The sequence below is a fragment of the Diorhabda sublineata genome, chromosome 1 (genome assembly GCF_026230105.1).
Source record: "Diorhabda sublineata isolate icDioSubl1.1 chromosome 1, icDioSubl1.1, whole genome shotgun sequence".
In the NCBI taxonomy this organism is placed as follows: Eukaryota; Metazoa; Arthropoda; class Insecta; order Coleoptera; family Chrysomelidae; genus Diorhabda; species Diorhabda sublineata.
In genome coordinates this window covers 16,913,961-16,930,063 of record NC_079474.1, presented here as the reverse complement: position 1 = coordinate 16,930,063, position 16,103 = coordinate 16,913,961, and the positions used below count along the sequence as shown (strand labels likewise).

The 16,103-nt window shown below is 28.3% G+C and overlaps 2 protein-coding genes across 6 annotated transcripts; both read right to left on the bottom strand.

Moving 5' to 3' along the window:
- Positions 1–202: 202 nt before the first annotated feature.
- On the bottom strand, positions 203–9,700 carry LOC130445486 (dynein light chain 1, cytoplasmic). 2 transcript variants are annotated; one of them, XM_056781133.1, is made up of 3 exons: positions 9,622–9,700; positions 6,670–6,808; positions 203–3,939 (listed from the first exon to the last, which is right to left on the bottom strand). In XM_056781133.1, exons 2-3 carry the CDS (start codon positions 6,775–6,777, stop codon positions 3,778–3,780), a joined length of 270 nt encoding a protein of 89 aa, XP_056637111.1. In that variant the 5' UTR covers positions 6,778–6,808; positions 9,622–9,700; the 3' UTR covers positions 203–3,777. The 2 variants fall into 2 exon arrangements, with proteins under 2 accessions (XP_056637111.1, XP_056637102.1); XM_056781124.1 differs by lacking the exon at positions 9,622–9,700 and adding an exon at positions 7,088–7,246.
- Positions 9,701–11,876: 2,176 nt separating this feature from the next.
- LOC130442012 (N-lysine methyltransferase KMT5A-like) lies at positions 11,877–14,451 on the bottom strand. 4 transcript variants are annotated; one of them, XM_056775991.1, is made up of 5 exons: positions 14,168–14,451; positions 13,939–14,114; positions 13,696–13,886; positions 13,609–13,640; positions 11,877–13,547 (listed from the first exon to the last, which is right to left on the bottom strand). In XM_056775991.1, exons 1-5 carry the CDS (start codon positions 14,175–14,177, stop codon positions 13,534–13,536), a joined length of 423 nt encoding a protein of 140 aa, XP_056631969.1. In that variant the 5' UTR covers positions 14,178–14,451; the 3' UTR covers positions 11,877–13,533. The 4 variants fall into 4 exon arrangements, with proteins under 4 accessions (XP_056631969.1, XP_056631961.1, XP_056631952.1 ...); XM_056775983.1 differs by having other exon boundaries at positions 13,609–13,655; positions 14,168–14,398; XM_056775974.1 differs by having other exon boundaries at positions 11,877–13,640.
- Positions 14,452–16,103: the final 1,652 nt, after the last annotated feature.

Sequence of the window (16,103 nt, the reverse complement as noted above, 5' to 3'; positions counted from 1 at the left end):
AAAAAGCTTCGTACCAGTACCAGGAGAGCAAGTAAAATCTGTTCAAGTGGTTTTCGTGTCTTCTTCATCACGATATTGACCCTTGGAGTATTTTATTTTCCTCACTGATACCACAACTTCGACGAAAGGACGTTACAAAGTATAATAAACAATTTCGCGTATAATCCTCGTAATATAGGTCCAGGACAATGAAAAGATATTGTAGTCTTTAACCATATATTATTATTACATTGAGAAATACATTTTTTTTTAAACAACAACTGTTCGAAGTGAAATTTTCGTGGATTTGTTACATTCACAAAATTTTTTAGGAAGATAGATTTCGTTCGAAGTAAAAAGTAAAAAAAATTATTTCTAAGATTTAGAAAAAAAAAATAAAAATAAAAAAAATTCCAAATTAAATAAAATCTACATACAGGCCATTATTTGTAAGAATCCGAGTAGTTAAGAATAAAAAATAATAAGTATAGTTCGATACTCATTGGGATATATAATTTTTTTAAAATACTTTTTATGGACGTTGTATACTGTCAACGAAAATTATATAAATAGCTGCCCCAATTATTAATAAGCGTAAAATGTTTGAACGTTGAAACCATCGAGTTCATAGTAGTAGCGAATCAAAAAATCAAAATAAAAATTGGACTTTTCATAGCACTTTATGATCTACACATTTTATTTGATAACTTTTCTCAGTGTAATCTGTATTTCATGATGAAAATTTGCTTTTTCTCGACTCCTTATAGTTTTGCACATTCTGTTGTGCCCATAATTAAAACCAAACATAATATACACACTAAAAAAACAAACCTAAGAATAAATCCTCAATTCAAATTTCAAGCCCTTTTATAATAAAAAATAATAATTTGACGAAAAAATCCCATTTGAACCAAATGTTTTACGTTTTTCGTAGATTTACAAAATTTCAAAATAAAAATTGGACTTTTCATAGCACATTTTATTGGATAACTTTTCTAAGTGTATCTTTATGTACCAACTAATTAAAGGAAAATGCAGCATACACACTGAGAAAACAATCTAATTTGTTTTAATTTCAATTGCAAAGCCTTTTATTATAAAAAAATCTCATTTAGTTCAAATTTTTTCTTACATTTTCAAAATTTCATAATAAAAATTAAACTTTTCACACCACCTTAAAATTTTGTACATTTTATTGGATAACTTTTTTCAGTGTAATCTGTATTTCAAATTTAAAATTGGATATTTCATAAATCCTTATAACTTTGAACAATTCATTGAAAAAGTTACTCAGTGTATTCTATTGTACTAATAATTAAAACTGAACGTAACGTATACACTGAAAAAACAAACCTAAGAATTGATTTATTCAAATTTAGTCCTTTGATTTTAAAAAAATTATAGATGAAAAAATCTCATTTGATCCAAATGTTTTCGTTGATTTTCAAAATTTCAAAATAAAATTTGGATATTTTAAGCTCCTTATAATTTTGTACATTTTATTGGATAACTTTTCTCAGTATAATCTGAAGTTCAAAATTAACATTGGATTTTTCATAGATTCTTATAATTTTGAACAGTTTATTGAAAAACGTTTCTCAGTATATTCTGTTGTACTAATAATTAAAACCAAACTAACATACATACTGAGAGAACAAATCTAAGAATTACAAATTCAAATACTTTCTAAAAAAAATAATTTGATATAAAAAAGTTTTTTATCAAAGTATTTATCAAATTTATCAAAATGTCAAGATAAAAATTAGATTTCTTAGGTTCTTACACATCTCATTAGAAAGCGTTTCTCAGTGAATTTTGTACTTCAAACTGAAAATTTAATATTTCATAGCTCCTTATAATTGCATCATATTTTATTATTGGAAAACGTTTCTCAGTGTATCTCTACCAACTAATTAAAGGAAAACGCCACATACACACTGAGAAAACAAACCTAATTTTTTTCAATTTGAAGTCCTGTTTCTTAAAAAAAAATTGATGAAAAAATTCATTCTATCAAAGGGTTTTTGTAGATATTCAAAATGAAAATTAAATATTTAATAAGCGTCTTATAATTTTGTACACAATTTTTCTCAGTGTATTCTATTGTGTACAGCTCAATTAAAAATTATGCGTCTCAGTTAAATTTCGGGCCTATTTTTCCATTCAAAGTTAATTTTATTTTTGTTGATAGTTCGGATTTAAATTTTGTAAAGCACAGAGGTGAATTTAAACAAAGAAATTTAAGCCAAAAATTTTGATCAGATTGAATATCTTTAAAATAAAATATTCATCTAGAAAAAAAATGGTCGCTTGTCGGCTTGATAACTGAGGTTAAATAAAATAAAAACTTGCTTGTCATTCTACAAACTGTAATATTATCAAGTTGGTAGTAATTTATTTATCAAAAAAATCAGATTCTTCTAAAATTATCATGATTTATAAGTATCAGAATAGATCATTTTAGTTAATTGTAATGGTTGATAAATTAGGTTGTTTCTATAATTTTGGGATTAACAAGAGTTTTTTCTTAAAAAGTGTATCAAATACAAAAAAATCAAAATTATGATCAAACCATAGGTAAAAATTTGAAAATCAAGTCAATTCTAATAAAATCTTTTTGACAAAAATATTAAAAGTTTTTAATAATCAATTTGCGTTTTTTTAAATTAGAGGTTAGATAAACGTCAATGTCAATTGTCAATTGAAAAAACGTGACAACATAAAAAATCTAAAAGTTATTACTAACTTACATCTATATCATTGAGTTGGTAGATAGGTTATAAAGACCAAGTCACCTGTCAATTTAAAGAACGTGCCAAATTTAAACACAAAAATTGACCTTTCAATGTACCAAACTTTTAGAAATAAAATTTTAACCAAATCTACCAAATTTTTCGTTATAAATATTTTCAAAAACTGTTTCATACGTTCAAACATTATATTTAATTGAAAAATTTTCAACGAAGCTACTGCCAACATAGTTTTAAAGTAAAAAAAAAACAACGTTCATAATCTCGGTCTAATTTCGGTAACGTATACTTACCAAAAGACAAATAAGACCGAATAACAACATTTAGATGTTAATCTTTTTTTGTTAAATATACTTTTCTTTTAAATAACAACTTAAGACATAGTTTAGCTAACTATATATGTACAGGTCGAATTATTTCGGAACCAATTTTTTTTTTCATTTCTAAAACATTTTCCTAAGCAAAATTCAAAAACTAAGTACATCTACCCGGCGTTCTTCAACTTGCGATAAAATATTTAGTGTGTGCAAATTTTCAAGTAAATTACATACACATTTCCCCCCTTTTTTATTCATTTATAGTTGAATCCAACAAGGAATGTTTACATTAAGATATGAGATTGATTCGCAAACACTAAATGTCACAGCCAGATTATAATTCGATTCAAAAATAATTCGAGCTCAAACAAACACAAATTTTCGATCGTGCGTGCACCAAAATTATAAATTTCCAAAAGAAAATTTGTGCGTAGCAAATATCCCTCGATTCCAAATTGAAAAATGTCATTATCAACAAAATAATTTTATTCCAGAAATATATAAAACCATCATTAAAAAATAATAGAAACTCGAAAATTTTTTATCAGTGCGCAAAATTTCCACGTTTAAGAAGAAAAATATGCGCCAAAATGTCCAAAAATAATCAATATTCGAACAAAAAAAAAGTAAGTCTAAAATTGGAATACTGAAACTGGAGGGGGATTTGTGATTTTTTTTTATTAGAAGGGGGGCAAAGATCTGGTATGTGAGAGAAAGAGGGTCGAGGGGGTTTAACCACTCTTAAACAACAGTATCGCCACCTGGCCTAGATAAAAGTAGATAAAGTGGCGGGTCTCGTGGGTCACGTATGATCCGAAATTTCTACCGACGATACAATGCCATGTTGGATTGTACTTTTTGTCGAATTCCTTCTTAATGTATGCCGCAATATCCTAAAATAAAAAATATATATTATAAATATATATTTATGTTACAAAAATAGTTGTTTTTTTTTATAATTTTTGAAAGACGGATAAAAATTATAAAAAAATTAATTTTAAAACAAAACAGACCTAAAATCAAAACGATTCAGAAACATAAACATATATAAAAAGTTTAAGATATCAAAGAAATTTACTTAAAACTGTACTCTATAAAATAACTACAATGATAAACAATTTTGTGTAGTTTCAAGATATTTTTTTGTAAAAAAATTAATCATCATCTAAATTCGACAGCCCTTTAAGCCACCTCATTCACAAGCTCTTCCCTTACTGGCATTTATGAAGCTGAAACTAACGGCCACAGGAATCAGTTAAACAAACAGAACCTGGTGCCAAAACAAGGCACTAGTCAACATTTTCGATGTTTCAATATCAAATGAAAAAACTCAAAGACAGATCTTTGGCTCAATATTTGTGATTACTTTAGCTCTTAAAGAAACTTTTTTCAATGTAAAAACTGAAAGGTATGCTCAAAGCTTATTGACTCTCCCCCAAAAAATCCTCAGATGTCAACCTATTAGAAAAGAAATCAAAATCAATCTGTATATTTTACGATTACTATCACCTCAAGACATTCACAACACCTTTTTGAAAAAAAAAATAGAAAACATTCTCTAAGCTAATTAATTCTTCTCCTGATTCACCCCAAACGTTTATTTACAGATCTGCAAACTATAAGGGGTTGTTTCAGGATAACTATTACTTCAAGACATTCACAAACACCTTCTCGAATAAAAAAATAGAAAACATTCTCAAGCTAATTAATTCTTCTAAATCACCCCTAGACGTTTATTTACAGAGAAAAAATGGATCTGTGAGCATCAAACTGGAAGAGGTTGTTTCAGGATAATTATTACTTCAAGACATTCTCAAACACCTTTTTAAATAAAAAAAAATAGAAAACATTCTCTAAGCTAATTAATTCTTCTCCTGATTCACCCCAAACGTTTATTTACAGATCTGCAAACTATAAGGGGTTGTTTCAGGATAACTATTACCTCAAGACATTCACAAACACCTTGTTGAAAAAAAAATAGAAAACATTTTCTGAGATAATTAATTCTTCTCCTGATTCACCCCCAGACGTTTATTTACAGAAAAAAAATGTGTATCAATCTGTAAGGGGTTGTTTTAAAATAACTTATTGCTTGGAGCATTTAGTAGTACTTAATCCCATAGAAAAATATAAGGCATATGGGAAGCTCATTTGATTTTTTTCACTGAATCATTCTCGAAAAAAATAAAAATTATCAGAATCAACGTTTACAGAGGTTGCCCAGAATAATCATAAACTGCCAGGTATAGAACAGAATATGACATCTACTAGATAACAGAACAGAATATGACATCTACTAGATAACCCCCTTGAAGGCAAATAATAACACTTTATTTGAATAAATTGAGATATTTTCTAAAAAACAGGTCTGGTTAAAGTAGATGAAAAAATATCAAAATTGATTATGCACTTGATTTTTTATTTAATAAAGTAAGTAGGAATCCACAACTACTGATAGCTGTAGCACAACTTTTGCTGTAAATAAATGTATAAAGATGGTTAAAGAAAAGTATCGATAAGCTTTGAGCATGCCTTTTAAGTTTTTTATGAAAAAAAGTATTTCCTGAATGACCTCAACAAATAATAGTTATCGCCAAACAGTCCCTGTAAATGTTGATTCTCTAAAATCTAATTTTTTTGATAAATAAATGTCCAAAGATAATTCAGTGAAAAAATCAATGAGCATCCAGCATGCCTTCTAATTTTAGGGAATACTGTGTTCCTGAATGCCTTAAGCATGTAAAACTGATTTTAAAACAACCCCTGTATAATTTTCTTCTCAGTATTTTTTCGTGAATAAATGTATGAAGATGATACAGTGTAAGTATAAATAAGTTTCGAGCATGCCTTCTAATTTTTTTATGAAATAAAGTGTTCCTGATGCCTGCAAGATATCCTGAAACAGCCCCTGTATATATTACTTCAGGGTTCTTCGCATTTCTTGGGAGCGTCTGAAGCAACAAAATCAAATATCAAGCAACAAATTATGAGCCAGGTCCGAAACATTTACTCCAAAATGTCCCCCACAGCTTAATATAAATATTGCACCACTGTTACCTAAGGCAATCGTAATATGAGATAGTCATAATTTTCCCACACCTTCAAATGTTATTTAGACTACATTGTCTTTCCACGATAATTAAACGAATCAGAGAACTATTTGCACTAGATTTCTTTGAAGACACCCAAATAAAATTACCAATTGATGAATAAGATGGTTTCATTATTTCTAAGATTATTTCAAATAACTGATGGATCCTCAAATAACAGCAAGAGAAACAAAATCAATATTTCATGTTACATGAAGAAAATTCTCCAAACATCAAATGAATTGTTCAATTAAAGACATTTACACCCAATCTAGCTGTCGAGATAAAATTATTTATAACACCATAAATGACAAAAAAAAACATTTTAATTTCAAGTTATAATTGTTGAAAGTTTAGCTGTAGAAATGCATGTTTACAATTACGAGTATCTTATCATATAAGCCAGTTACAAATAATTTAAATTTATAATGAATCAATGCCGAATATCAAGGATATTACATCTACCTACATAAATATATAACCAATTGAATAATCAAGATGTTAAATGAATATTAAATGAAAAAATTCACATACCTTTTCAATATTGTATTTCTCGATCGCCTGAGTTGCACAGTCTACAGCATCCTGCTGCATATCTTCACTCATGTCGGCATTTTTAATCACTGCTTTACGGTCAGTCATTTTCGATTCCCTTTCGTTTGGAGTGCTTGACCTGTAATAATAAAAAAAATTATAAATTATTGACATTAAAGTATTTATAACCTTTTTGTGTAAGATCGAATATTTCTTATTCTTACTATAGCATGGGCTCTAAGCTCGCCCATAACTGGTACAACTAAGAACCATGCTGTTTTATCAATAGATCATGACATATTTTCAAAATCTATCGTGCGATATTATAGGCAAAAATTGATTTTAACGTCCCACAATCCCCGATAAATCACATGCATTCGGTTATCGTTTTTATCATTAAAATTGAATTTATACTTACGTGAATTTTACGTTAGTTCACAAACTGAGAATTAAAAAAATGTGTGAATTGTCACTTGTAACGCTCTCAATTTTTTATTTTGTTGAATAATGCGATATTCAATTTTTTTGATATCTATCTACCCAGCTCGTGTGACCAACTGCCAAAAAATATACAAAATAACACAGCCCATTGGCTCGCGCTAGAGGTATCTGGCAGAGGTTTCTGCCAGAGGTCTCTGACAAAACGATTTTCATTGGATCGCGATAATTATGATGCCAGTGCGGTAGACGGGGAAATAATTATTTGTTATAATATCTACAGCAGCGCCACATTTTGAATAAACATTAAATTATCAATTAAATATGAAAATTACGTATTTTTCCAAATATTGTTAGCCTATATATAGTAGTTAGTAAGAAGAATTCGTTAAATATGTGTCTCCTAAAAAAATGTTTTAAAACATTTTTGTGACACTATTTGTTAGTATATTCGGACAAGAGGTGTCGGAATATCAAACAGAAATAATAAATTTCTTCAATTTCTTATTTCTTAGATCGTTTTATGCGTTTATGCTTCTAAATGTTCTAGATTTTAGGTCTCTTCTGTTTTAAAATTAGTTTTATAAAGACTCAAAAAGTCGAAATGTCAATTTTTATCTGTCTTTCAAAAATTATTAAAAAAAACTAATAATAAAATAGAAGAGACCTAAAATCAAGGACATTTAGAAGCATAAACAGAAATAATATCAGCCTTTTAGTACACTAAAGGTATATGAATAGTTTTCAAATAACATGTTCCATTTCAATGTTATTAATTTTTTTTTATGTTTATTTTTGAGATTTGAACTGAAAGTATAAAAGTACAATATGGCAGTATCAACAAAAATATATTTTACCCGACCACAAAGGAATACGTGACAAATAATATAGATTAACATAAATTTTGTAATAAATTCAACAGAAAATAATACGTAAATATATTTTGTTAATGATAGATGGCGCAGCTAGCGAAAATAGTGTAGAAGGTATGGTATCCTCAATACAACCGGTCAAGGAATAGAAAGGTCTACATTTTCTCCACACAATCCAATTTTGTGACGTCACAACTACGTCAAAATAGTGATTAAAAGCTTTCATCTTAGTGACATTGACCACAGCAATGGCCATATTAATTTAATTTTTTGTGCCTGTTTCTCACTTTATTCACCTAATGAAGTTATTCTTAAAGTATTTGTTTAAATTTAAATTTGTGAGTTCAGAAGACAATGTGACAGATTTGGTTAGATAGATCGTCCTTGACAATCGATCACCAAATTTGATAAATCAAATTAAAACGTCAAAGAGTATTTGAATATTAGTAAAAAGTATAAAGCTCTTAACGAAAATGAAGATGTTATTAGCTTAAACTATAAAATTTTAAAGGTTTATTATTAACAAATTAATTTATAGTTTTGTAATTGTGCAACAATTTATTCTGCCGTATAAAGGTGCAATTTCATGTTGACGCTCGACGTTGACTTACAGTGTCAAATAAGGTGACGTGACTTAATTTTTATAGGAGCACTACCTTAAACGCAGAAAAAACACTAAAATATAAATTCTGTTATTAAAAAATAAGTGATTGTGCTACATTGAATATTATATTTAAACAGTTAAACGAATTTTAGTTTTGACGCTGCATTAATTTAAGATGTCGCTCCAGTCAAAATTTGACGCCTTGACGTTGAGCGTCAACATGAAATTATACCTTAATAAATAACTGCTTTTCGTCCGTTTTACTCGTTTGGGTACGCAGTTGATGCGAATTTTATAATTTTTTTTAATAAATCTATTTGTCGCTGAAACTTCTTTTATTCACCTCTTCAAAGTTCCAGTTATTTATATACTTTTACATCAATTTTGAAGAATCGCGTCTAATTTTCGAAATCAAATGTTAAAAATTATTCGAATATGAATGAATAGTAAAGAATTATAAACGAAAATGAAGATGTTATTAGTTTACTTCATAAAATTTCAACGGTTTATTTAATTTTAAAATTGTAACTGCGCTCACATATAATAAATGAAAATAGGTTATCTTCCACCTCTATTCTACGCAAAAGGTATTGAAATATCGATTCTTTATATTTCTATTTTAATCACCACCACCACCTCAACAAACGTTTGCTTTATATAATTTTTTTCTTAATAACAATCATACACATGCATATAGTATATATATGGAAAAAAGCCACAACTAACATGCATCATAATTTGATAATTATCGTACCAAGTTATATTCAACTTTATGTCCTCAGAAAAGGATGCTTTTAAAACAGTACTCATTAACCATTTATATTCAAGGTATTGAGAGTTTTTGTGTATCTAAAAAGCAATAAAAACATTCACATTGTATTTGGTACATTTTAAATAGAATCTACAACGGGTAATGTGAAAAAACTGAATCTACTTAACTAAAAAAACTTCATGTAATAAAACACGTGACAAAATCATGCATATTATTGGTTTCGTTTTAAAAAGAAAGTGAAAGCGTGGAAATAATATAAAATGTACCTATAAACTAATAAACTCTGTCTTCTGCGCTATAAAATTCGTATTCAAAAAATGACACGCATGTGAGAGTGCCGAAAACGACGAGTTTTCACTTTTTATGCGGCTAGAGAGGAAAAATCGATGTTGGCAAGACACGGCGCAGTCGTCGAATTTGTTGTTTATTCTTCCACATGCAATAACACAACTTTTTATCACAATAAAGATAATTAATGAGTAAAATGTCTTTATTTCGTGTCTATGCAACGTTAAGATAGTTAGTAGCGTTTTCTTTATAGATTTTAACCCAATGATATATTTTGTGAAGCAGACAAAATAGGTTACAATAAATAATTTTAAAAGAAATATTAATGTTTAAATCTGGTAAATTATACATTAAAATGATAATTTCTGGAAAAAAATTGTTAAAAATCGTCATTAGTCTCTATTTGAAACAATTTGAAAATTATCAACAAGAATTTAATTATGAATAATTAGAGGTTATGTCGAGCTAGTTAGCAAAATGGTAGTGGATATGCAAATTTGTGGACGTAGGGGGCTGAAAAGTAAAGAATTAGATACCCGTTAACAGGAGGCAAACCTCGCAAATTTTAAGTCGACTTGTTATTATCATTTTATAGTTTTTGATAAAGCATAGCTTAGACGATACGGCATCTTTGATCATATATTATGGGCACCTTACATACTCTTAGAAAGCTGAAATGCCTAGTCAAGTCGCCGGCCTTCATGTTTTGTTCCTTGAATGCCTTTATTGCTTAGCTTTCTATAAAGGTCTTCAAAAGGGACAATAAAATAATAAGGCGTTTCTGTTTGAAAGACCTTATTATTCTGTTGCAAAAGTGTTAATTATATGTATTCTAATTACTATTAGGGTCCATACATAAATAACGTCACACGAATTTTAGGACTTTAGCCCCTCCCTTCATCCTTGTCACATTTTTATAATCCCCCTTCTCAAATGACGTCACACATTTTTTGAATTTACGCGTATATTTGAAAACAAACACTTTTTATATCAAATAATCTAATAAAATAAACATCAAATAATTAAACTAAGAAAACTATGTCACTGAGCAAAAGAAGTCACTGCGCCTGCGCATGCGATAGCACTTATCTAAGGTCTCGCTTACAGCCGACGCGCGAACAGTAAAAAAGCAAGCGGGGACTCGTAGACAATTATCTAAACCCTCCCCATTTAAAATTCTCGTGAATTTGAGTATCTCACACGCATCACAACGCCGCTCTAGAATAGAGAATAGAGATATAATCTGATAGCGAGAATTATCAATAAATATAAATGAAGTTCGTAGATAAATTTCACGTTTTAGTATTTTGAATTTTAACATGTGACGTCACAAAACTTTTGATCCCCTGTCACGTGTCACACATTGTCATATTTCGGTGATACCCTCCCTCCCAATTAACATGTAACTTAATATATGGGTAACCCCTTATTAAGCCAAATTGTCATTTTATGTTATGTCTGACTGACTGACTCTAGATCCAGTGCAAGCAGTACAGTGAAAACTAGTTCTCTTGCACTGCTACTAATAACAGCAAAACTAGCGCTGGTTCTGCTACAAAGCGTTTTAATGTACACTTCCTGAATTAGTTCTGCCAATGCAGTTACTAAAAACAAACGTTTTATAATGTGCAGATGTAAATTTTTAACTAATGTAATGAAATGTTTTTTTTAATATTTAATAAAGAAATAGTAATGAGAGTTTAGGACATGTTACTTCTATTTAATTTGATTTTTTTACTATGTTGAGATATTTTTGTATCTAATTTTAATGCGTTGTTACACTATAAAAATTCTAAATAGTTTAATATATGACCAAAGTGACTTGTGGCAAAAAATGATTTTTTTGCATAGAAATGTTCAAAAAACTGATATTCTACATATACTTCCATTTCTATTATAACATTATTGTGTATTATAATAAAACTTAGTAGTTTAAATAATGGGATGCCACTGAGAGCGGCAGAATCGTTTGTTATTTCTTTCTTTTACTGTATATTTTGCTTTTGTGAATAAGAATGGTATTACAATATACAGTTCGTAATAAAATAAAAATACATTGTTATTTACTGCTTAGATGTTAAATATTTCATTGTGATTCAAATGCCGTTTTGGTCTATTAGCTCACAGAGGGAATTTTAGGGAAACAGGATCTAAGGACAAGTTTTAAAATAAATATTAAAATTATTAGTAATTTTTAATTGGTAAATAAAATTTTACTAAAAAAAAACAAATATTCATAAAAAGTTTTATTTTAATTGAATAAGGATGATACACAAAAAAGCTTCATAATTAATTATAAAAAACTGAAATTTGTATGTAAACAATTAAATTTACATTATATTTGTATGTATGTATATTTCCTCTATATATACAATACTGGATTTTATTGAAAAAATCGTTTTACCAATTTTTTTTGATGATTTGAAATGAGTATAACTATAAAAATCTTATCAAAAAAAATGATTTCAGAATTTAAGAGTTGTTTGTTGGAATTTACACTTTTATAGGGTTGATACAGTCCTGATGTATGTGAAATAGTAGAATAATAGGAAGTTAACAAAAAATTTCTACAAAAAAAGAAAATTTTGCAAGACAATTATGGTGAAAAATTAAAACATCTTGAAAAAATCAAATTTGTTTTTTAAAATGTATCTTAGAACGAGCTTGAAAATGCTGATAACTTTACTGGAATTTAGAAATTCCAACTGCTAATGGAATTACAATAAAATACTTTTCTATACATGAAAATCGATGGAATCTGATGAAAAGTTTTATGTTTATATAATCAATGTTGCAAATACGTCACCATATTACAGGGTATATCCAAAAGTGTCCAAACCTTGGGGTTAGACACCCAGATGTAACAAAAAACCATTTAACTGTTTCAAAACAAATCGACTATTGACTGTTTTTAAAGGTTCGTAGACAAAATGATAATTATTCATCTGGTAGAAAAATCAAATAAGTACATAATGTTAAAATTTCCATTGTTGAGTGCATAAAACACAATTTTCTCAAGGTAAACCAATTGTGATTTAAAAACAAATCAACTGTTAACTTTTTTGAAATGTTCGTATATAAAAAAATAATTATGCATCTGTAATAACAAATAAATATACTCTCTTCAAAAAATTAACCTAATTTAAGAGTATAGCTAAAATCAATGAAATATTTTATTGTCATATTGATTTTCAACAATTATAACAATCAACCCAGTATGTGGATGTATTTGCTACCAAACCTTCACACTAGAAACAACCTACAAAGTATATAATTCAATGAAACACAACGGATTCAAACAAACTTTGAGATATATGTACTATTTCACAATGATAACATGCATAAGTTGAGGAAAATAAGACTGTAAACAAAATAACACTTTGTTCCTGAAATAGACTTGACCTTTGAAGACAAAATATACTCAATTATTACAATAGAATCAAATTATGTTTGTTTTTCATTAAAATATCAATATTTCGGAAAAATATAAACCAATTTCAGAAAAATTACAAACTACCCTATGAACAGGTAAATATAAAACAAAAAGGGACTCAAACTTAGCACAAAGTATTACAAAGAATAATATGAAATAATATGAAATGAAAAAAACCACAGAAATCTTCAATTTATACAAATTTAGCAATATCTATCACTTTGATACAATTAATTCCAAGTTTCAGATAAAAAAGAGAAATATTCAAATAAATAAATAAATACAAGTAAATGAGATGATGAAATTATGTAAAAAAAAACTTTAAAAATGTTAAAGTTTAATATTTTGTACCATCAAAGTGCTAACCAAGGATGATGTTCCAATGATTCCTTTGATCTATCACCATAATCATATAAAAGTTCCTCACCAGGTCTTATATAAGTCTTAGCTGTTAGTATTAACCTCGGTATACTGTCGACCAAAATTGTTTTAGTTTGTAAGTTACCGTTTCTAGAATGATTCACTAACCTACCTAATCTACCGGTTTCTTCTGTTGCATCAATACTAAAATTGAATAAACTGCAAGCCTTTAACTCTTTATATATATAAAAAAACTTACCAATAATGCTGTTCTTTAAATTTGAAATAATACATATAACATCCCATGTTTTCATCTTTTTCATATCTTTGTTCACGTATGTAGGCTTCGTGTATATCAATCAATTCTCCACTATATTCTACTACAAACTCTCCCTTAACAAACTCTCTAGTCGCAAATACACCCCTACCTTTATTTTCGCTATATTTGACCTTAAATAATGTAAATTTCAGAATAGATTGAAGAAATAATTATACTAGTTACCTCTAGTCCATCCTCAACACCTTTACGTAAAGCAAATTCTATAAGTCGTCTTTTTTCTTCCAAAACCTCTCGTTTAGTCCTCCTATCTGATTTTCTTATATTAAAATATTCAGTTAATTTGTGATTTTGCTCGGAAACTAGTTGTTTCTTTTTTATATGTTTTGGTTTGATAATTGCTAAAAAAATTGCTTCATAACCTATACAAACTAAATATGTAATTTGTATTTACCTCTAACCATCCTTATTTTATGTAATAGTTTAAATCAAACAAATAAACATATTATTTCTTTAATACTTATATGTTAATATGCATTACCGAATATTAAATGCATAAATTTAACGTATTTTCTCTTTAAATTCATAATATACGTAAGTATTTAAAAATATGGAAGACGCTATATTATTATTGTTTTTAGTTTCTCTTATCTTGTGTACACAAATGACAGTATAATGGCAGATAACGTGCCTTGTGATTTCGGAAATGCATATCCAATTTCCGTTTAATCTCGTCTTACTTCAATCTAATGTTTAAGAAAAGGATAAAGATAGAATATGAATTATGCAATATATAATTCAAGATTGGTTTAGATGATTGATTTGTCATCAAAATTAACCAATCATAAACTATTCTTCGTAATTAAGCAATATTTAGATTTCAAATTTCATACAACTTTGTTGTTCAAATGAAATACACATTGAATATTATTATTAATCATTCATTCATAGTTAAAAATATATAATAACTGATTAGTGATCTGATCCCTACGTTTCGAAATACAGAAATATCTGGATAGGGGTAATGACAATATATGTATGTTGAGGCTGGTCAAGAATTTGGATGCCAGTAATTCGTCGAGATTATTGTATTTGCAGAATAAATTGTGGCCTATTGTATTATTAATACAATACTGGAAAAAATATATATTTGGTATCTCAAATGTCAATCTCCAGAATATTTGAAATGAAAACTTCCACTAATGCTTTGTTTAATTAACAGAAACATCTTACTTGTAACCAATCATTAACAAAATGGCGTCAGTTTCGTTTACGTTAAATGCGCCTATTTAATTGGAGAGAAAATATTATATAAATTGTTCCTTATTGAATTTTGGATAACTTTAGAACTATTTCAATTTTGGGAGCATATACGTTGAAAGAATTGTAAGAAAACCATAGATAAAGATAGAGAAAATGGAAATCTATTATTGGAAGAGAGAAAGAAGTCCATCGGTTTACCACTTTCTATCGCTTTTAAAATCGAAACTTGCTATTTTCTTCTTTTCAACGTTATGGCAAATTGTATGTAGTTGAGAGATATATACAGTGGTTTTCCGATGCTCTTTTTTCTCTACCAGTTTCCTTAAACAAGCTCTCTATATTTTATATTAACTCTATGAATCAAACACGATCCTTAGTTTAAATTTGGCGGCGATATATACGTCAATGCACTGAAATAAGTTAACAAATGGTAATCGTGACGTCATTTTCATTGGCCAGGGTACTGATGAGTATATAATCTTAGTACTGATGTATATTTCGGAGTATATGTCTGGACAATGCTTTTTAACAGAATAAGGGCTCCGGGTCAGGAGTTTACTGTGATAACTGGAAATAAACAATAACCTATTTACTTTTTTATACATTTTGTTATGAATACTGTTTTTAGAAAGTGTCTCAATTATTAGAATGGATCAAGTAGTAGAAGAACTTGAAAATAAGGTGCTTTTCATGGTCCAACTCATATACAAATCGTTTAAATGTTATTCTTTTAGATGAAAAAGACTGATGAACGTATGGACACTTTAGTAGTTCAAGTAAGTAATATCGAGAACGAATTTTTCGTCGAAAATGTAGAACAACTCGAAGTAAATGATTTATTAAAATCGGTAGGAGAAGTGAAATCAAACTATCAAAATCTTCGTAAAGAAATATTGGAAGTTCAAGACCTCCAACGGCAATTAAGTAGCTCTTTACACGTACAACTTAAAGTTATGCAAGCACAATTCAACACTTTGAAGGAAAAAATCTCACAAACTCCTGCTAAATCAGGTCATTCTTCTAAGAGTGAAACCGGTAAAGGTCAATAAGGAAGAAAGGTATTTTCACAGCAGTTTAGCAAAATAAACCAATTGGGTACAAAACTGTAGAGGACCAGAATTCAAACG